This window comes from Capra hircus, chromosome 8 (assembly GCF_001704415.2).
Source record: "Capra hircus breed San Clemente chromosome 8, ASM170441v1, whole genome shotgun sequence".
Classification (NCBI taxonomy): domain Eukaryota; kingdom Metazoa; phylum Chordata; class Mammalia; order Artiodactyla; family Bovidae; genus Capra; species Capra hircus.
In genome coordinates this window covers 10570018-10593131 of record NC_030815.1, presented here as the reverse complement: position 1 = coordinate 10593131, position 23114 = coordinate 10570018, and the positions used below count along the sequence as shown (strand labels likewise).

General features: G+C 46.2%; 1 protein-coding gene across 4 annotated transcripts in view; it reads right to left on the bottom strand.

Moving 5' to 3' along the window:
• NUGGC (nuclear GTPase, germinal center associated) overlaps nucleotides 1–17650 on the bottom strand; it is a 49081-nt gene extending 31431 nt beyond the window's left edge. The window contains exons 1-7 of one of the 4 annotated variants that reach the window (XM_018051872.1): nucleotides 17489–17650; nucleotides 16692–16803; nucleotides 9601–9688; nucleotides 4699–4803; nucleotides 3433–3541; nucleotides 1921–2143; nucleotides 1126–1353 (exon numbers count right to left, since the gene is read on the bottom strand). In XM_018051872.1, coding sequence (XP_017907361.1) covers nucleotides 1126–1353; nucleotides 1921–2143; nucleotides 3433–3541; nucleotides 4699–4803; nucleotides 9601–9643 — 708 coding nt within the window. In that variant the 5' untranslated portion in view covers nucleotides 9644–9688; nucleotides 16692–16803; nucleotides 17489–17650. The remainder of the gene's footprint in view (nucleotides 1–1125; nucleotides 1354–1920; nucleotides 2144–3432; nucleotides 3542–4698; nucleotides 4804–9600; nucleotides 9689–16691; nucleotides 16804–17488) is intronic. The other 3 variants (XM_018051869.1, XM_018051871.1, XM_013965840.2) reach the window with 3 other exon arrangements.

The following is a 23114-nucleotide window of genomic DNA, read 5'->3' as shown; positions in this document are numbered from 1 at the left end:
CAAGACTCCCTTTCAGCTCAGAAAACCCACATGGCTCAGTACTGACCAAGAAAATCTACATGGAAATTTGCTGGGTGTGTTTCTAGGAAAGATTTTACTTCCCAATAAAAGAGGAGATGTGGTTGGTACTCCCTGTTTAGCCATCTGTCCCTTCCATGAAGCTAGCTGCGAAGGTCAGCCCTTCAGTAGCCATTGTGTGGCAATGAGGCAACTGGATGTAGACGGTCAGGGGACCAGAGGTCTGTTGATCTTGACGTCGTTGAGCCGCTGAACCAACCCACAAACCCAACTGGCCCCAGACTTCTTATGTGAGAAAATGGATAAATCCCAATTTGTTTAAGCTGTTATAAACTTGGGTGTTTTTTTTTTTAATTATTTGCTGCAAAGCACATCCTTAATTAATCCTCAAGTAACTATAAACAATCTTTCCTGTGCACAAAAGCTCCCCCCTCAGACACGAAAAATTGGCTGCAAATTAAAAATCCTGGCTACTTCTGATTTTGGTACCAACTTATTTCCAATGAAACATTGCGCCTTGGGACCTCCCTGCTAGTCCAGTGGCTAAGACCCTGCACTCCCAGTGCAGGGGGCCTGAGTTTAATCCCTGTTCAGGGAGCTAGATCCCACATGCAGCAACTAAAGATCCCACCTGCAGCGCTGAAGATCAAAGATCTTGTGTGCTGCAACTAAAACCCAGTGCAGCCAAATAAAAGAGTAAATAAAAATATTTTTTAAAAGCGGAGGTGGGGGGTGTCCTTGGTGGCTCAGTGATAAAGAGTCACCTGCCAGTGCAGGAGCTCTGGCTTCAGTCCCCGATCCGGGAAGATATGCCGCACGCCTCAGGACTAAGCCTGAGTGCCACAACTGTTGAGTCTGTGCTCCTGCAGCAGGAGAGGCTGCCACAGTGAGAAGCCTGAGCACCACGCCTGGAGAGTGGCCCCCGCCTGCCACAGCTGGAGAAAAGCCCGCACAGCAGCGAAGACCAGCACCGCCAAAACTAAGGAAACAAATAAAAATGAAAAGAGAGGGAGAGAGAGAACCTGTGCCTTGCACAAATCCCCTAAATGGATTCAGTTGTTACCCTTGAGGCTCATGATAACATCAAGAGAAACATTTTGAAGCTACCTCTTCTGCCTTGAGGGAGATGACTCTGGAGGTGGGAATCTTTCCTCTGGGCTTGGCCCTTAGTAACTCCTCATAGCTCTTTTCTTCCGCTCCATTTCCATAAAACATCTGCAGCTTCCAAACAGCTTCCTCCGCCGCGTCGCCCCTGTCCCATGCATCCTCCTCTTCGCCCAGCCCCTCCGTCCTGTGCAGGAGTGTGGTCAGGTTCTTCAGCTCCTCCTTCCACTCCTGCCAAGACAGAGTGGGGCCAAGCCCACCCCCCCACCATGACACAGATTCAGCAGACATTGACAAAGTCCACTGAGCCTGTTGGGGGGCAGGGGGACTCCAGGAAATCTAAGATCATCTAATCCAGGCAGGTATCATCCAACCCAACCCGCTTATTTGGTCAGTGAGGAAACAGGAACCCAAAGAGGAAAACGTCTTGCCCAAAGTCCCATAACCACCTGAGGCAGCACCCAAGCTAGAGCCCCCATCCCGTTCTTCTGGGCTTTCTCATTGTGTATGGCCTACGTTCTTTTCGTTTAACAAAGATGTGAGCTGTGTTGACAAGGAATATAATGTGAATCTGTAAGAGAGAAAGAAGGAAAGGAAGAAAAGGAAGAGGGAAGACAGAGCAGGAAGGGAGAAGAAAGGGTGGAGAGAGAGGAAAAGAGGGAGAATGGGAAGGAAGGAAGGCGGGGAGGGAGAGGGGGTGAAGGAAGGACGGGGCGGAGGAAGGAGGGAGAAAGGAGGAAGAGAGAGAGATAACAGGGAGGGAGAGGAGAAGGAAGGAGGGAGGCAGGCAGCTCTCACCTGGTCAGAGAGAAGGTGGATTTTGGCCTCATACTGCTCACAGCAGCCCGAGCTCACTTGAACGATACAGGACGTGCATATACTTTCTCTCGATACAGGTAGGAACATGGCTTGCCGAATGATGGCATTGATCAGGGAGCTCTTCCCGGCCCCAGTGCTTCCGAATAATCCAATGTAGATGGGGTCCAATGATGGTTTTTCAATCAAGGCAAGAAGCCTGTTTCTAGATCAGTTTTAAAACGCTCATTGTCAAGGTCATCAAAGCAAGGTTGGGAGACCATAGAGCAAACAATCCTGGTCAAGTCACCCCATCTTTCTGAGCCCTCTCTGCAGTCTCTTTGGTCAAAGGAGAATATTCAGCCCTGTTTACTATACAGAGTTGTCCGGAGGACCAAATGAGATAATGCAAAAAGGGATTTCCCTAAGTGGGTGGTTAAGAATCCACCTTCCAATGCGGGGGGTGTGGGCTGGATCCCTGGTCTGGTCGGGGAACCCAGTCCCCACGTGCTCAGAGGCAACGGAGCCCGCGTGGCGCAACTAGAGAAACATATGTGCTGCAACTAGAGAAGCCTCGTGCCACGACCAGGGGCCCTTGTGCTGCAACCAAGACTCAGCACAGAAAAAAAAACCTTTTATTCAAAAAAAGAACATGCAAAAATATTTGGCAATGATAATTCTTCCAGGTAGCACAATAGTAAAAATCCGCCTGCCAATGGGAGAGAGGCAAGAGACATGGGTTCAATCCCTGGGTCGGGAAGATCCCCTTGAGTTGAAAATGGCAACCCACTCCAGGATTCTTGCCTGGGATATCCCATGGAGAGAGGAGCCTGGCGGGCTACAGCCCAGGTGCCACAACAAAGAGGAGGACACGATTGAGCACACAAGAAGAAGAAATGATAATTCTACACAAACTCTACGATGTCTGTATAGATGTGACCTTGTTTATCTTCCATGAAAATTACACAGTCTTGATCTTAGACATGAACTTTATACAGTGGTGGGAAGTATTATTAGGAGCAACCCTGAGGGTCTTACTGGGCAGGAGATGTAGCCTTAACCCCACTTAAATCTTTCAAGGCAGCTGGACAGGACCTTTGACAGCACAGGCTCAGAGTCCCACAGCCTGGGCTAGATTCCACCCCTTTAACTCATCAGCAGTGTGACTTTGGTCGATGTCTTGGACTCTTTGAGCCTCAATTTTGGGAGAATGAGTGATAATCATAGCTTCTACTTTGTTAGGAGTTTTGGGACAGTTAAATGGAATCTGATGTATGAATGTAAAGCACTTTCACTTTCCGTTTCCAAAATCTTTAGCAGATTACCTAGCAATGGGGACAGCGCAGTGTGGCAACTACCAGTGTTAACAGAAATGGCCCATAGCAACAGAACTTTCTGGCTTTCTTTGCTTAGTTCCTAACCAGGAATTCTCTTTCATTATTGCAGAAAAGCATCTACCACCACCTAAGGAAAGACATCCAAGGAAGATCTGACGGTAGCTGATGCCAGACTCACATGAGGTACTTGACGCTGTTGGGGATGCTGTCATCCAGGAACACAGACTGAATAAGTTTCTGGTAAGTGTTGCTCAAAACTCTTCTGGTCCGAGACTCCAGTTTCTCATCTGGAATCAATACAGATGTATTAGCAGGGATGTATTAATACCTGGCAGGCTTCCCTGGTCACTCAGACAATAAAGAATCCACCTGCAATGCGGGAGACCTGGGTTCGATCCCTGGGTCAGGAAGATCCCCTGGAGGAGAGGGCATGGCAACCCACTCTTCTTGCCTGGAGAATCCCCATGGACAGAGGAGCCTGGTGCGCTGCAGTCCATGGGGTCGCAAAGAGTCGGACGCGACTAAGTGATCAAGTATATTAATACCTGGCAGAGATCAAGCAGTTGGCCCGCACAGGGCGAATCTGCTTAATACGGCAGAAAAGGTGGGGGTGGGGGATGAAATGAAAAGCCAGTTAAACGAAAGAGCAAGTTATCTGATGGGAGAGGTCACAGATCGTGGGAGAGAGCAATCAGTGATGACGAGAGCCCCCCAAGGAGCCAGGCAGCTCTGAAGCACAAGGTAACACAAGTCACCGTCCACTTCACCATGGGCTACAGCCCCTCTTCAGTCTTCTCTCCTGTGGTCATAAATAGAAGAAAACTGCAAGGACATCCTATCAGGCTCCTCCATCCATGGGATTTTCCAGGCAAGAGTGTTGGAGTGCCATTTCCTTCTCCAGGGGATCTTCCCGAGCCAGGAATCGAACCCGGGTCTCCCACATTGCAGGCAGACGCTTTACCATCTTAGCCACCAGGGAAGCCCAGGACATCCTATAAATAACCACAAAGGCACCAAACCAATCATTTTCACAGTGTTAATCAGGAAGAGATTATTTTTGTAACAAGCCTTCTATCCAGATCTTAAGAGATAAACTGTCAGATCACAGTATTTCTGAAGAGACTAGGAGACCTCCTTTTTTTAAATAAAATATTTATTTATTTGGCTCTAGCTGCAGCATGCAAACTCTTGGTTGCAGTATGTGGGATCTAGTTCCCCGACCAAGGCTCAAACCTGGGCCCTCTGCACTGGGAGCTCAGAATCTTAACCATTGGACCACCAGGGAAGTCCTGAGGCCTCCTTTCATGGGATCAAGATCATTCAAAGATGTTCCACCCTGCTTCTGCTTCTCCAAGTACCCTTCTCTCCTTTTGAGGATGTTAGCACACCTGGGAAAGAACAGAGCTGCATTAAACGCGCGATAGAGCATTTTCAGGACACTTACATTCCTTGAGGGCGCTTTGTTCCACAGAGGGAAATGCTCGAAACCTCTGGTCTCGATCGGATCGTCTTCTTTTTCTCATTGGTTCTTTAAATATATCACCATCCACTAGAGATAAACAGAAGTTACATAAGATTACATATAAAATTATAGGTCTTGAGGGCATGGTGTACCGTAGACCAAAAACACAGTCCACTTATATGCAGATTTTCGACTGTGAAGGGGGTCGTCACTCTCATCCCTGTGTTGTTCAGGGGTCACTATTTTTGCCTGACTTCTACCGATAAACAAATCCCAAGAGGCTAGAAGGATCCCTGCCAGCCCTGGTTGTTTGTGAGCTCATTTCAGAAGCAGCCCTGTTGGGTCATTCCAGTCTGATTCCCAATTCCCAGAATCCCGGGACTTTGCATCTAGTTCCAAAATGCAGCCCAACCTATCTCCCCAGAAGATAAGTCAAGATGACATGAAAAGTTCCCGTTTGTGAATCCTGGCAAGCCAAGATGGCTGGATATTCTTCACCAAGTGCCGAAAATGTAGAGGGAAGCCTGAGATGGCTCAGTGTGGGGTGGAGAAAGGCCTTAGGGAGATCTTTGCAACCCGGGAAATTGATCAGGAGCAGAAGGAGAGAACAGAATGGGCCATGTGACCAAAGCAAATTCCTTCTTCTCCCTGAGCCTCAATTTCTTCTTCTGTTCAATCAGTCAGTTGACAAAAATAGAAAGAATACAAGAGCAGTGGAGGGTGCCCTCCAAGCGGATGTCCCTCAGAGATTAAATTGGGGGATGAGGCTTTTTCCTCCTTCCTCCCTCAAAGATGTTAGTAGCTGCTTCCATACATAGGCAAGGAAAAAATTGGCCAAGAAGCAAATCTTTGTAGTCCTGCAGAGGTTGAATTACTTCAGTGGTTTCTGTTGGTTACAAAGTGAAGGACTGGGAGGCTCCTTAATCCTCAGGAAAGGGTTTAACTGAAAACCAAAACAGTGTGTTTAGATGGTTTGTTTTTTTTTTAATTGTGCTGGGTCTTGGTTACATGTTTATTCTTTAAGCTATAATAATTAAATATGAAATATAAGGAAATACTGAGCACCCTTGCAACATAGTTAAATATACATTAAAATCATATGTAGTATTTGAACTTTTTTAAAAAAAAGAATTCATTTGGCTGCATTGGGTCCTTGTTGTGGTGTGTGGGATCTTTCATTGTGGTGCTCAGGCTCAGTAGTTGCGGCACGTAGTCTTAATTGCCCCACGGCATGTTGGAACTTGGTTCCCCAAGCAGGAGTCAGATCCACATCCCGTGCCTTGGAAGGTGGATTCTTAATCACTGGCCCACCAGAGAAGTCCCTGGATGGGTTTTAGAAAACATCCCCCTGGCAGGATTCACCTGGTGAAAAAGGGACAGTAGTGGGGGGTCTTTGGGGTCAAGACTGTTGGAAATGGCCTAAGCCAGCACTCCTGGGGGTGGTATAAACCTTAGGCAAATGGCCGTGAGGTGACCTGGAAAAACAGTTGACCCCAGGAGTCATAACTCTCTAAGCTCATATAAGGGCATGAGGCCCCCACACTGAGCGTGACACTGGGAGGTCATCTTCCCTCAAGAACCACAGAAAGCGCGCCTCGCTCAGGGACCCAGGATGGTGACCTGAGCAGGAGGCCCAGCCTCCCGCACCGGGCTCCAGGCCCGAGTCTCCCAGACAGCTCAGGCAGCCTCAGTCTGGCATCTTCCTGCACAAATTCCACAGCGTTCTGGAGCCAGCTCACACCCCAGAGTACTGCAGCGCAGGGTGAGCTGTCTGCCAAGGCCTGAATCTTGGCCCCCTCCTGCTCACGCAGTGACAGGGAGTTGAAAGAGCTTGTCCGTAGACCCTTCTATCTCAGACATTCTAACCTTACAAGTATGCTCCACGCAAAGACTTTATCCTGGCTCAGTTTAAGGACTGCCTTAGAACTAAACACCAAGTGGTTGCTGGCTCGGTGGCTAGAGCTAGAGAGAAAGGGGCAGAGAAGAAGAAAAATATATGCCACTAGCTAGGGAGTTTGGGCTGGACAGGTACACACTGCTGAATTTAAAGTGGATAACAAGGATCTACTGGATAGCTCAAGGAGCTCTGCTCAATGCTCTGTGATGGCCTCAAAGGGAAGGAAATCCTAAAAGAGGGGATATATGTACACGTATGGCTGATTCTCTGCTATACAGTAGAAACTAACTCATATCGTAAAGCAGTACACTCCAATAAAATTTTTTATAATGGATAACTAATAGGAACCTACTGTATAGCACAGGGAAGTCTGATCAATACTCTGTACCAACCTAAATGGGAAAAAATTTTGGAAAAGGACATGTGTGTAGGCACAACTGAATCTCCTTGTTGTACACCTGAAACGATCACAACGTTTTTAATCAACTATACTCCATATAAAATTAAAAGCTTTTTTAAAATGGAAGCAGTTAAAGTTTTCTGAAGTCCCCAAAGTATTTGATTATAATAAGCAAATATCAATATCTAACTTCAGTAATTTAGCTTAAGTAAGGAAATCCACTGTGGGTTAAACTTTTGAACTTTGATATTGATAACAAGGAGGTGACAGAATCATGGGATTTATGAGCTGGAAAGCAATGTACAATATGTATGGCTTCAGATGGAGAGAAATCAAGAGACTTGTCGTATGGGTGCAGAGCTAGCGAATGATACAGCAGTAACTAGAAGCCAAGAATGGACACCACGAGTCCAGTGGTTTTCGAGGCACAATTACAGTCTTATTACTTTTAATTATTATCTATTATGGTTTAATATTCTGGAAGATGTTTTATAGTTTATTCTTCTATTTTATTCATCCCAGAGCTTAAAAAAGAAAAGCAGAGTTTTAAATATGTTATGATTAAAGCTATCAAGTAAAATCCTAGAAAATCTACCAAAAAGTTTTACCAAAATAAAGCAGATAATTTTTAACTACTAAAAAAATAACTACTCTAGCCGCTAGGCCAGTGGCTTGCTGAAGAACACTTTAGAACATATTATAAACAGTGTCTTGGAATTCCAGAATGTTTTCACACCTGCCTGTGGAAAGAGTAAAAGGATGGAGGGCCTTGATCTTGACCCTGGAACTCAGGAACTCTTTTGTTTAAACAATGTTTGCAGAGGATCTTAGCCACAAGCATAAAAGAGTCTTAGTACAGCCTTTATCAGTCTTATCCTTAGTACAGCCTTAGTACAGTCTTATCCTGGCCTTTATTTCAACTTTGTAAGGAGTGGCAATTAGTCTGATCAAAGTTTGGAAACTTATTTCTCAACTAAAGCAAACACTGAGAAGTCAGGTAAAACAGCACGGTTTTACACTTTGCCTTTAATATCTAAAATGAAAAAAACAGGTGGAAGGGAGAAAGTAGTTCATCTGGAATTTAAAACACTTAATCATAGTGCATGCATGGTGAGTCGCTTCAGTGGTGTCCAACTGTGACCTACAGACTGTAGCCCACCAGGCTCCTCTGTCCATGGGATTCTCCAGGCAAGAATACTGGAGTGGGTTGCCATGCCCTCCTCCAAGGGATCTTCCCAACCGGTTTCATACTAAATTGTAACCAGAATGAATGGGTGTGAACCGGCCATTCCTCTTATCTTCCCTGCAATTGTTCAGGCACTCTCTTCCCTTTTCCACTATATTACACTGATTTATTGGCAACCCACTCCAATATTCTTGCCTGGGAAAATCCCGTGGATAGAGGAGCCTAGCAGGCTACAGTCCATGGGGTCACAAAATAGTCGGACAGAACTTATGGACTAGACAACATTGGAGGAAAGGGCAGAGGGCTGGGTGGGGCGGTCCCAAGAAGTCTACCCAGCCTCTGCTGCTGTTGCTCCTTACTGCCACAAGGTGTCGCTTGTGGCAACCATCTCAGTATAGGCGCTTTGATCAGATCCTTGAGGGAACCTGCCACAGATTTTCCCAGCAGGACGCCCCACACCTTCAGGACGAACCTCTCCCAAGGGGGCCCTAAAGTTGCAATTCTCTCAGTTTGCTTGCCCAGCCATGTCTCAGATACCAGCACTACCCCCCACGGACCCTTGCTGCTAAGGGAATTCATCCCCAGGGGTAAGAAAATTTTTCCTCTTCAGTTCTCAAAACACAAAGGGTGTGATACACCCCAGGGGTTACTTCGCTGCATCTTCCCAGGGGAGGTTCCCTCCTTGTCTCTGGGGATCCTCCACCCAGCCTTCAAGGAAGGGAGGCCACCCTCAGGGACTCCAGTGTGGTTCACCCTACAGCTCACCTTCAGAAAGCACGCAAAATGATTCCAGGGGCTTACCTTCTCCATTCTGAGAGCAGGCTGCCCTCGGAAAATCCAAGATGGTTTCCTGGAACCTTCTTTTATTTCTTTATTTTTGAATTTTATTTATTTGAACTTTTAAAGGACGGTGGGGGGGCACAAGTTGAATTTCTGGTCAGATAACCCACTAGATTATTAATAGGCTCTTTTAGTTGTTATTGAAATAATTGATATTCATCCACTGTTAAAATATGTTGTGAGAAAGCAGCTTCTCAATAAAGAGCAGCGAAAAATGATGATAGTTTAATACGGTCCCAACCCCTTTGCCCTCGGTTATAATGGTAAATAGTTATTGCTCAGGGCTTCTCCAATGGCATAGTGGTAAAGAATCCGCCTGCAGTGCAGGAGATGCGATTTGGACCGATCCTTGGGTCAGGAAGATCCTCTGGAGGTGGAAATGACAACCCATTCCAGTATTCCTGCCTGGGAAATCCCATGGACAGAGGAGCCTGGTGGGTTACAGTCCATGGGGTCACAAAGAGTTGGACATGACTGAAGCGACTTGGCACACACACACATATATGTATAATGGTAAATAGTTCTTGCTCACTTCATCAGGGGATAGTGAAGGGATGTTACCTGGATGTAGCTCCTGAACCAGAAAATCTTCAGTTTCTGCCATTTCCTGTTATGTAACCACCTGCCTTTGTCCACTTAGAGCATCAGCCTGAAAAATACAAAGTACAGGGTGGGGGTAGGGGGGAGTAGACGGCAGAAAGTATAAATACAAAACAAAAACTAAAAAGAACATGTAATTTTGCTTATGCTTTTTCTCCCCAATTAGATTCCAAGCTTCTAAAGGGCAGTGGCTATTCTACCTTATCTTTGAATCCTTTATAACAGCTGTCCACTGTGTGCTGGTTAAAATATGGCAAAAGTCCATGTTTGACTATTGATTTTCAGCAATAGTTGAATCCATAGAATTTTTTTTTTGAGCAAAAGAAATGACTATTTATTGCTAATGGTGCTAAATAATACCACTGTTGGAAGACTGTTTATCAACTTGTTACAGTACTGAACATACTCAGCATTGATCTGGCAGTCACGAATACAGTATTTATACCAAAGAGTTGACAGCTGTGTCCACCCAAAAAAACTACACATGAATGTATATAGCAGATTTTTAAAAGAAATTCTTGGAATTTATTTTTTTCGTTGTTAATTTTTATTGGAGTATCATTGCTTTACAGTGTTGTTAGTTCTACTGCACAGCAAAATGGTTCAGCCAGACATACACATAGATCCCCACCGTTTTTTATCCATTGACCTTTAAACTGAAATGACCTGAGATCTTGAAGGCAGCTCAGTCTGAAAAGACAATAATCCTCTAAGGACCAGAGAGCCTTGAAGGTGAAGTTATACAGCTTTGCTGTTTTGGGAGACATCAGCGCCCCCGTGAGGTAAGCCCGGAACCCCTGGGCCACAGTGACCCTGAGCCCCAGCGGGTCTCAGCAAGTATCGGGGAGATGGGTGGAACATTTGATATTCCTGGGGTCCCCTGGAGTTGCTCTGGAGGATGCTGAATGGGGAAGAAGAGATGCAATAGCTGTTCGGTTCTCTGGGCCTTCCTCACCACCCACCCAGCACTGCAATCAGGGAGACACCCCGATTGGGGGTTATGTCAGCTCTGCCTCATGGGGCATCTGTGGGGGTGGGGGAGGCACCTCCAAAAAAAAAAGTATTGGATCCAACCTGTCTCCAGTCCTGGGAGACAGGGACTGAACACAGAGGGAGAACTGGATCCACAAAGCCTCAGAAGAGCGGGTGCTGATGCCCTGGAGGGTTTCTGCCTCCACAGATCAGGGAGGATCCGGGGCACACAAGGCGGGGCACCCCACGTGCTTCCTCTCCATTTCTGATGCTGCTGATTGGACTACTTAGCTGCATAATTCAAAAGCAGAGAGTCACCGGCCTTTCTGAAATATGCAAAAGCTCAACTGCCCTGTCAACCCCCAGTAGACACACGGCCGTTAGTCAGGGAGACTGTGGTTCGTTTATCTATCACTCCCAAACGGAAATCGCAGCGCCTCAGTCAAAAGAGCCACTTACACTTAGTTCAGCTCACGGGCATCAACAGAACTAACGGTTTCTGTTCCTGGTGGGTGTTGGTGAATGTGGTGTGAGCTCTGCTACGTACACGCTCCTGAGCCTTTGCTAGGAGGGTCCTCATCTCTCCATTCCTCACCTGGGCTCAGACCACCCCAAACTCCTTACAGTCCTCCAAGGCGGGGGAGTCAAGAAGAAACGTGCTCGCCTCTTCTTCCTGGAGAATTCCTACTCTTTCTTCAGCATCTCGTTTGCACATTTCCTCTGTGTAGCTGTGTCCTGGTTCCCATTCATTCCCCTCTTGTGCCACCGCTGGTCCGAGCACACCTGAATTGTACGCTTGTGATTCTTTCTTTATGTCTGAGCTATGCGAGGTCACGGCTGCATTTGTTTCAACGTTGTAGTTCGATCGTGAAAGGCAATGATCAATCATAGTGCTGAATTAATTAATTACAGGGGCTGGGAAGCTTTTGATGAGATTCCACTGCCAAGGGTGTTTAAACACTGAATCTGTTTTTAAATATTTGTGTATTTGGCTGCATGGGGTCTTTGTTGAAGCTGCAGGATCTTCATTTGCGTCATGTGGGAGTTTCTGTTGCAGCGCACAAATTCTCTAGTTGGGGTGCTCAGGCTTAGCTCCTCCACGGCACGAGAGATCTTGGTTCCCCAACCAAGTGTCGAACTCATGTCCCCTGCATTGCAAGGCAAATTCTTAACCACTGGACCACCAGGGAAGCCACTCAAATTCGTTTTTGTTAGGACTGCTCCGTAGGAACTGGGAATGTTTAGCTTGAGGGAAGGAAGACATGGGCTGAAGCAGAAGATGTGGAGAGGACTTCGTGTGGTCTTCAAATACTTAACCTTAGAGTTGAATATAATAGCGAGATAATGCCTGTTTCCAGTGGTGCCAAGAGGGGGCAACTAGATCCACTAGGTGGACAGTATAAGAAAGGACATTTTTGCTGAACATTTCTCTTATATTCAGAGTTGTCCAAAATGGAATGAGCTCCCTTAGTAATGAATTTTCTGCTCCTAGAAGTGTCTATCTAAATCTTCACTGTCATGATCACCTAATAACAGCATTGAACTAGACGGGCTTTAAGGCTTCTTCAGATCCCAAGACACTGTGTTCTTGCTTGAAGTGTTCATCAGTAAAGCTGGTGGTGGGAGGGCTCTACAAGGTTACTAAAATTCATGAGAGTTTCCTGGTTGGAAATGCTAAGCCTTGGCAAAACCTAGGCAAGTTAGGAGAAAAAATATGATAGTGCCTAACAATAGCTTCAGAGAAGGCAATGGCACCTCACTCCAGCACTCTTGCCTTGAAAATCCCATGGACGGAGGAGCCTGGTAGGCTACAGTCTAGGGGGTCGCGAAGAGTCGGACGCAACTGAGCGACTTCACTTTCACTTTTCACTTTCATGCATTGGAGAAGGAAATGGCAACCCACTCCAGTGTTCTTGCCTGGAGAATCCCAGGGACAGGGGAGCCTGGTGGGCTGCCGTCTATGGGGTCGCACAGAGTCGGACACGACTGAAGCGACTTAGCAGTAGCAGCAGCAGCAAACAATAGCTTTAGAAGCAAAACTAGGAATTGCCCCCTGGAAAGATATCTGTTGTTTTCTGAAGATGGCAGCTCCATGAGCTATAGTCATACACACAAAATATTAAACGTCGTATCACAGTGGGCTTTGGAGAGGACAAATGTACGGTCCTCCCGGCGTACAGATCCACTGTAGACCTTCGCCTGGTTGTGCTGGCCAGTGCCAGGAACAAATACGGAAGATGGATCAGGCTTCCCCACCTGCCAATGCAGGGGACATGGGTTCGATCCCTGGGTCGGGAAGATCCCCTGGAGAAGGAAATGGCAACCCACTCCAGTGTTCTTGGCTGGGAAATCCCATGGACAGAGGAGCCTGGCAGGCTGCAGTTCATGGGGTCGCAAGAGAGTCGGACACGACTGAGCAACTGAACAAACAATAACGACAGTCAAAAGGAACACAATTGATAATTCGGTGATTTCAGGTTCATTTTAAAGAGCAAAAGACCCAGAGTCCTTCCTCAAATTATGCTGGGCTCCACTTTCTCCCCAAAAGAGGCAGCAACCGGAGTGTGTTTTGTGAAAACTGTTTCTGCAGAGAAGCAGCTGAAAACGTCCACACGTATGGCTCACAGGGGCAAGGTTTTGATACGTGGTTTATTTCGCTTGTATTTCAGCTGTGCGGTTAGCGTTTAAGTTTTGATTTGAGTCCTTATTTACATTCATGTGCAGAGAACCTAAGAATAGCATCTTTTAAAAGGGACTCTGCATATTTAACTAGATGTGGGAAGGCTGCACAGAACCAGTTTCCTGTCAAATAATTGTGACTTTTGACAGTTTTTCTGGCTTTGCTCACTCTCCCTTTCCTCTTTTTGTATTTGCTTACTGTCTTTTTCTTAAGAGAACCTAACAGAGGTGACACCAAGGCAGTGGTCACTCCTGTCCTAGAAGAGCTTCCTAGAGTGGAATGAAATAATGTTCTTTTGGAGAAGGCAATGGCACCCCACTCCAGTACTCCTGCCTGGAAAATCCCATGGATGGAGGAGCCTGGTGGGCTGCAGTCCATGGGGTTGCTAAGAGTCGGACACGACTGAGTGACTTCCCTTTCACTTTTCACTTTCATGCATTGGAGAAGGAAATGGCAACCCACTCCACTGTTCTTGCCTGGAGAATCCCAGGGACAGGGGAGCCTGGTGGGCTGCCATCTGTGGGGTCGCCCAGAGTCAGACATGACTGAAGTGACTTAGCAGCAGTAGCAGCAGCAGAGCCCCTTCTACAGATGTGGACACTGAGGCCTTGAGAGGGGAAGGGATCTGTTCAAGGTCAGACAGTGAGTCCAAGTTCAGTGTTCTCATCATTCTACCATAAAACCTCTAACTGGTACTATTTAAACCATCTCTGGAGCTTCAGAGTAAGAGATGGAGAGAATGGTGAGCACAAATGAGGGGTTCCCTTTAATGCACGAGGAGGCATTTGGGGAGTGCAGGCTGTTGAGTAGGGGGAGAGTGGTAGCTTGATGAAATTGGGCTTAAGGACACCAACTGAAGCTAGTGCCCTCAGAATAAAACAAGCCAGGCTGCCAGGAGCGTTGTTGGGGGCGGGGGTGGTGTATGCACATGAGGATGCGTGATTATGTGTGTGTGTGGAAGCGGGTGAGTAGTTCATTTATCTGCCTTCAGTCTGTGTCCAGAGCAGAATTTAATGTGTTTATTAAGAATTACAAACGTCTAAGTCCCTTCTCCTTTAGTCTGAGTCTCGTCCCACCCTCCCTTGCTTTACATCATTAACCTCCCCTGACATGATTCTTGTTTTCATTTCATTTCCAGTCCCTGACCCCAGCCCTCCCCCTCCCTCAAGGCTGCGCTAATAGGAAAAATTAAAACACTTAAATTAGCAAAGTTCCTTGAAGGGGCATTTTGATCATTAACCTTGGTTTCTTCCCTACTTTTAATAAATGTGGGAAGTGCTCAGTACATAGTGAGCGCTGAGTAAATATGTGTTGAATGACGTGTATCTCTTAAACATGTTCTTGGATGGTAAAATTAATAATGGCAGAAATTATATTCATTCGTTCAGCAAACATTTGTTAAGTGTTTACCATGTGCCAGACATGGTTCTAGATCCTGGGGACACATGAGGAAAGAAAATGGGCAAGGTGTCTGCACACCCAGGCTTATGTTCCCGACTGTGAGGGACGCCATGGGGAAAGTACTCAGGATTTGGAGTCAGAATGCCTGGATTTGGGGATCCTGCTCTGGTACTGCAGTGTGACACTAAACAAAGCATTTAACCTCTCCGAGTCTCAGTTTATCCACATATAAGATGAGAATAGCAAAATACTTAACGTCTGGAGTTCATTGCGAGGGCTGTATGTGACACTGAGGCAAAGCTGGTCTACAGACACTTACGTGCCTGACTCTCTTTCAGTCCATGGACTGTAGCCCGCCAGGCTCCTCTATCCGTGTGATTTGCCAGGCAAGAGTACTGGAGTGTGTTGCCATTTACTTCTCCGGGGGATCTTTCTGACCCAAGGATTGAACCTGCGTCTCCTGCATCGACAGGCAGAGTCTTTACTCCTGAGCCACCTGGGAAGCCCCACAGACGCTTATGCACCTGTACAAATGTTATTGACTTTCATAATATTTGGTGAAGATAGCTTAACAAGAAACCAGTACTAATATTTACCTGGGCAAAGTCAACTTTTTTGGGTAGGGGGAACAGATGCCACCATAACTGATAAACTGACCCCCATTCTTGTTCCCACTGACGAAGCATCTTCAGGGTTCTATGCCCTTGGTAGCGTCTTGTCCCCTCCCACAGGGAGGTAATTGAAGAATGAAATAAGAGCAAGGAGCAGATTCTTAAAAATGGAATGTTGTGGATTTATTTCCTCTCTCTCTCTTTTTTTTTAATGCTTAAATACTTTTGGTGTTGGCAGAATTTCCTAACCAGTTTATTGGACATTGCACGGCTCTTCCAAACTGGGTACACTCTGAAGGGACAATTTAAACACGTTAGCTTAGAAGCAAAAGTGAAACAAGGGCCATCAAACCCCCAGAGGAAAAGAGTTATGTTTTCAGCATTAATGCATCAGCTACTGTGTGCAACATTAGGAGCACGGCTGCCAGAGGTAGGTTCAGCAGAGGAGGCGTGACTTTTTTCAGTCCTTCTCCCCCAGGTGACTAGATAAGTAAAGTAAGCAGATATTTTCATTGCATACTTTATCAGATTTTACGGAAATGAACTCGAATCCTTTCATATTGCTCACCCACGCTTGCCAAAGTTAATGAGGCATAAGATGACGTTAATACTAAACTCAGTATTAGTTTTGTACTGATGTATTTAATATTAGTGGTGCCTGGAACACAAGTTTTCTTTGGGGAAGAAGGATTGATGACTTGCCTGAGATCACACTGTTAAAAAATTCAAACTAAGCCCCAGTTCTTCAGATTTCTAGTTCATTGGCCTTTGCTGCTGCTGCTGCTGCTGCTAAGTCGCTTCAGTCGTGCCCGACTCTGTGCGACCCCATAGACGGCAGCTCACCAGGCTCCCCCGTCCCTGGGATTCTCCAGGCAAGAACTCTGGAGTGGGTTGCCATTTCCCTCTCCAGTGCATGAAAGTGAAAAGTGAAAGTGAAGTCACTCAGTTGTGTCTGACTCTTAGTGACCCCATGGACTGCAGCTCACCAGGCTCCTCCATCCATGGTATTTTCCAGGCAAGAGTACTGGAGTGGGGTGCCATTGCCTCTCTGTCATTGGCCTTTACGTAGCTGTAAAATTCACTTAAGTAAAAATCACTTTCCCTCAAGAAATAACTGACTTTAGGAAAATCACGAGAAGGAGAAAAAATGAATCTCCCACACAGAAAAATTCCAAACAATTTCTAAAGATGCTTCACCCTGAAGGAAAGGGAACTTAATCCCCCTCTCCTTGGGCATGGGCCTCACAGAGTAACTCCCTTCCAAGGGGGACAGGATGGAAAGAAGGGGGAAAAGAGTCGCTTTACAGTAGAAAGACTTTGCAAATACTCCCTGGGCCAGATGACCAAGGTCAACAACAACTGTCATAAATCATCTTGATGATATGTACCTGTGATGTGACGGGATGAGAATGACCTTTAACTCTCTGATCTTCCACCCTAAACCCGCAACTCCAGTCTCATTGTGGATCCTACAGAAGAGCTGACCAGGATTCCGCAAAACTGTCAAAGTCATCAAACACAAGATCACAGCCAAGAAGAGACATGACAACTAAATGTAATATGGTGTTCTGGATAGGATTATTTTTAAAAAAAAAACCACCAAAAACACTTTGTATTGGGGTATAGCCAACTGACAATGTTGTGATGGTTTCAGGTGAACAGCGAAGGGACTCAGCCATACATACACATGTATCCATTCTCTCCCAAATCCCCCTCCCCTAGATAGGGTTCTAAAACAGAAAAAGACATTAGATAACAGCTAAGAAAATCTGAATAAAGGATAACCTTTAGGGTTCCCTGGTGGCTCAGACAGTAAAGAACCTGCCTGCTACTGCAGGAGACCCCAGTTCGATCCCTGGAGAAGGGAATGTGTACCCAGTCCAGTATTCTTATCTGGAGAATTCCATGGACAGAGGAGCCTGGTGGGTTACAGTCCATGGGGTCACAAAGAGTCAAACACGACTGAGCGACTAACTCTTTTCTTTTCACTCTTCTTCTTGTAGTTAATACCACTACTACAAATGTCGGTTCATTAATTATAAAAAATGTACCTTTACTAATGTAAGATGAGAGAGGAAGTTGGTTGTGAATTCTGTGGAAACTACCATCATCTCCATTTTTCTCTAAAGCTATTTTTTAATCAATTATAAGTTATAGCATAAATTGCATAAGAAAAACAACTTACCAGATGTCACTTTGCATGCTACAGCTCCAAGATTCCACAAAGACAGTGGCAACGTCTTTGCCTTGGTCGAGGTATGTTGAACCAGCTGGGGGAGAGAGTCCTTTGTGGCCACTGTCATAAAGCCACATTTACACAACCAGAAGTGAAACTAATTTGCCATCAGAGAGCTATTTATGACAGTCTCCGCCCTCATAAATAGACACGTACTATTTGCACCTTTCATTTAAACTTCGGTTGTATGTGAACTGGGGCGCTCATATTTTTCTCTTCCCTATGCCTACACATTAATCATTTTTCCTTTCCAAATCAATTGCAGCCTCCACCCTGCAGTATCCTTTCCTTGAGGATGAGAGTTATTCTGATTGATCTGATTTAACATAAGCAGCAAGGAAAATCGCCCCAGTCCCAAGAGAGACGAAGTATTGGTTCCCCCTGTCTACAAATAGAAGACAACTGGGAGCAGTGGATAATATGAGATGATGAAGATAAGCTGATTCTTGATACACAATCCTGAAATTCACCAAAACCAAACGATATTGGATCATGTGACTGTAGAAATGAGTGCCATACAGTTTTAAATAACTTTCTGGAACTTAAATTTTACGTCCACATGTTTAAAAACAGAACATAAAAACAAGTATTTTTGAAATGCTGTCCAGGAGAAGAAAGCAGAACCTATTCCTCCTTGCTATCACCCAAACAGTCACATCAAGTACAGGGATAAAATCTGTTTTTTTAACCTTCAGCTCAGGTGTTGTGTGACCTTCAAAAACAGAGTCAATCATTACTAGGCTTCCCCTCAGTAACTGCAGGTATGTTTTTAGTCCAAAGTGGGAAAGCAGCAAAAGGTCAGGAAGAATGTGGTCTTAAATATGGCTTGCAACTTCTAGCAAGCTGGTGTGCCTCATCCATTAGAAAACCATAGAAATACCAATATAGAGTTCAAAACAAAAAAAATCAACGGGCATGACCTTCACTAGTGTTGGATTTCTTTGGGCTGAAATCACAACATGTATTCATGTCGTGTGTGCTTAGCTCGCCCTCCACTGGCTGTTTCTCTGCTTCAACAGTTACCTGTATTCTTAACCAGCTGCTGCTAAGTCGCTTCAGTCGTGTCCGACTCTGTGCGACCCCATAGACGGCAGCCCACCAGGCTTCCCCGTCCCTGGGGTTCTCCAGGCAAGAACACTGGAGTGGGTTGCCATTTCCCTCTCCAATGCATGAAAGTGAAAACTGAAAGTGAAGTCACTCAGTCGTATCCGACTCCCAGCGACCCCATGGACTGCAGCCCACCAGGCTCCTCCGTCCATGGGATTTTCCAGGCAAGAGTACTAGAGTGGGGTGCCATTGCCTTCTCCAATTCTTAACCAGAGGTACTAGTAAAGTGTGTGCATGCTAAGTTGCTTCAGTCGTGTCTGACTCTTTGCGGCTCCCGTGGACTGTAGCCCCACCAGGTTCCTCTGTCCATATGATTCTCCAGGCAAGAATGCTGGAGTGGGTTGTCATTTTCTTCTCCAGGGCATCTTCCCTTGCCAGAGATTGAGCTCACGTCACCTGTGCCTCCTGAATTGGCAGGCAGGTTCTTTACCATTGAGCCACCAGGGAAGCCCGTAGTAACTACAATGAACTTTGGTCATTTTTAAAACTGGGTTCTTTAAGGTGGCCTTTGATACTATTGGACACCGGAATGCTAGCTCCATTAGGAGTTTGGGCAAACTACCAAGCTGAATTTTCATTGAACTCACTAGAAGCATTGAAGCCACTGAAAGAGAACTTCCACAGAGTCCCACCGTCACACCCAACCGCCCCCACCTCCCCCGGACATGCATCATTGGCTCTGCCTTCCAGCCTGGATATAGATGAACTCGGAATCCGCCCCATCTATGGGCAAGAATGCTGGGAAAGACCGAGGGCAGGAGGAGGAGGGGGCGACAGAGAATGAGGTGCTTGAATGGCATCACTGACTCAATGGACATGAGTTTGGGCAAGCTCGGGGAGATGGTGAAGGACAGGGAAGCCTGGCGTGCTGCAGTCCATGGGGTCGCAGGGAGTCAGACACGACTAAGCGACTGAACAGTGCCTACACCCACCAAAATCTAAGCCTTTCTCTCGGGCACAGACCCCCTTCCTTTTGTCCAACCGCAGGACAAGGTAGACTGCTTCCCCTCTTCATTCATCAGACTTTCAGTATCCCCTGGATTATTCCCGTCAGCGTACAAACATGCTGTTGCTTATTCCATTTTAACAAACGCTCCCTCTGACCCTGGCTTCCCTGCCAGCTGCTGTCCCATTCCTCTGTATTTTATGGCGAACCCCCTCAAAGAGTTGTTTCTAAAGCTGCCGTCTCAAGGCTCTCTCCTTCTAATCATCAACCCACTCCAGTTAAGCCTTCACTTCTACCACTCTGTGAAACTGTTTGTGTCAGAGTCTCCGGTGACCCTAGTTAATTTTCAACCCTCCTCTTTGTTGACCCATCAATGGCATTTGATCCAGGGGATCACTCCCTCCTCAACACACTTTTTCCCACTTGGCTTCCAGGAACCACACTCGCCTAGTTTCCTTCCCACCTCCCTGGTTGCACCTCCTCAGCCTCCTTCCCTACTTACTCCTGTTTCCTGGCGATAATAGAATACCCCAAAGCTTACTCTCTGGTCTCTCTTCTTTCTGTCACACTCTTTTCTTTCTTTTTAGTCTCACATCTGTAAGTATCACCCATATGCACATCGCTCTCATTTGGTACCTCCAGCCCCAATGTCCTTCACGTCTTACAGCTCACAAGGTATCCCAAACACAACACATGCAAATTAACCCCCCATTCCCCGGAAACCCCACTCCACCTACAGTGTTCCCCAGTTCAGCTCATGTCAGCTACATCCAGCCCCTCATACAAATCCTTCCAGGTCACCCTTGATGCTGATGCCTGTCTTTCTTCCACACTCCACATCTAGCTGTCAGGAAGTCTTGCTGAAACCATTAAAGCATATTCAGAATCTGAACATGTCTCCCCCCCTCCACTGATTCCTCCCCTACTCAAATCATAATCATCTCTGGTCTTGTTCAGTGGATCCCAAATTTTGCTGCACTTTGGGATTACCCAAGAATCTTAAAAAATACTAATGCCTGGCTGCCACCCCCTTGATATGTTGATTTAATTGGCACAGGGTGTGACCTGGGCACTGGGATTTTTCACCCCTCTCTAGGTGATCCTCATGAGCATCAAAGTTTGGGAATCACTGGCATAGATGTAATAATAAGCACCTAACTGATCTCCCCACTTCTACGCTTCCTCCCTACTTCCATTCTCAACACAACAAATAGAGAGACTTAAATTTTTTTTTTTATTCATCCAGTTTTTGCTGCACTGGGTCCTTGTTGCTGCACACAGGTTTTCTCTAGTTGTGATGAGCAGGGGCTACTGTTTCGGTGTGCAGGCGTCTCATTGCGGGGGCTTCTCTTGTTGCGGAGCATGGGCTCTAGAGCACATGGGCTCAGTAGTTGTGGCGGATGGATTTAGTTGCCCCATGGCATGTGGAATCTTCCTGCACCAGGGATCGAACCTGTGTCCCCTGCATTGTCAGGATTCTTAACCACTCGACCACTAGGGAGGTCCAGAGGTAATTTTAAATTATAAATTAGATTATATCTCTGCTAAAAAGCTCTCCAATGGCACTCCACATAACTGAGAGTAAAAGGCAAAAGCTATACACTGGCCTACAAGGTCTTACATGAGCTGCAGTGTCCCCTACCCCACCTCACCCCATCACCTCTCTGACCTCTATTACACTTCACCTCACTCACTGCTCAAATGCCAGCTACCTCCTTGCTTTCTATGGAGGATCAAGGATCTTCTCACCCTCGGACCTTTATGCTAAGTGTTCCTCTATTTGAAAGACTCTTCCCCCAGATACCCGCATATCAAATATTAGCTCAAATATAGTGTTCTCAATTATAATTTAAAATTTATAAAATTTAAATTTATAAAATTTATTTTATAATTTAATATCTCCAGCTTCTGTCTTTCTCTTGTGTGAGGTTAAAAAGTGATGAGGTAGAGGATGGTGTCTTCAGATAAGGAAGACTGGGGAAAGGGCAGAGTTGGAGTAGAAGTGTAGTTCCTTTGGAGACATGTTAAGTTTCTGATATACATTACACACACAGATCTAACACAGTGTCAAGCAGGGGAGAAGTTGAGGCTGGACTACAAATATGGGAACAAACAGATGGTTTTTAAAGCTTTGGTACTCTGGGGATCACTTTGGGGGAGACAATTCTAAGAAGCGACCCCCATGGAATACCTATATTTTGAGGAGATATACGGGAAGATTGAAAAAAATTAGAAGAAAAACTAAGAGTTTTTCTTGGAGGGTCCTGGAAGACTTTCTAGGTAGCTAACTTATGTCACTTGGGACTAAGATGACAATAACAACAGATACATGTTACTGAATTTGTCCTGATGGACAGTCACAAAAGCTGACCAGGAGAGTTGCAGTGTTATGGTGAGGCCAAAGACTTGGAGTTATCTCAATTCTAGTGCAAAGTAAGGAAGTGGAAACAGCACACATTCATGTCTTCATGTGTTAATAAGAGGGTTCTTTCTTTTTTTAAATTTATGTATTTATTTGTCTGTGCCACGGCTTAGCTACAGCATGCAGGGTCTTTTAGTTGCTATCCGAGAGATCTTTAACTGGAGTGGATGAACTCTTAGTTGCAGTATGTGGGATCTAGTTCCCAGACTAGGCATGGAACCTCAGCCCCCTGCATTGGGAGTATGGAGTCTTAAGCCACTGGACCACCAGGTAAGTCCCAACAAGTGCATGCCTGCATGCTCAAGTCACCTCCAATTCTTTGCAACCCCCCTTTCCCTGTGGACTGGGCCTCTAGGCTCCTCTGTCCATGGGATTTTCCAGGCAAGAATACTGGAGCCAGTTCTTCCTCCAGGGGATCCTTCTGACCCAGGAACCCAAGCCGGGTCTCCTACATCTCCTGCATTGGTAGGCAGATTCTTTTACCAGTGTTCCACCGGGGGAGTCCTGTAGCAATAAGAGGGGTTCTTAATTTCTGGTCTATGAATAAAGGAGATCATGGATGGGTTTCAGAAAACCATGATCCCAGGTCCTGCCTCCAAACTCTACAAAGCTGTCCGTGTGTGCGTCTTTCTGGAGAAAGTTCCGAAGCTTTCATGATGGTTATTGATACGGTATTGATGGTTATTGCCTGAGACCAGAGTGATCAACTGGCGTCCAAGTCTGGACCTCACAGCGTTGCTTGGCTGCTGCATGGCCTCTTCCAGGCTCTAAACTTAGTCTCCTCCACACTGGCGGGGTTGTCATCACTCTGTTCCCCCTCACATTCCCGCGGACCTAACGCATCCTAGGCTCCTCCACCTTATTCAGACACCATCCACATCCGCCCTCTTGTTTTGGCTCCCGGGCGCAGCCTCTGTCCATAAGCTCTGTCCGGTCGCTGTACTGCTCAGATCAAGGTTTCTAAGGCCAGAGCTGCGGTGGCGTTCGGATGTTAGCATCCTACAGCCCTCTGACCCCCAGCTGAATGGCCTCAGTAGCCCTGCTCCGTCTTCCAGAGGCTCCGGGAGCCGCCGCAGGAAGGCGGGGCGGACCCTTGCACT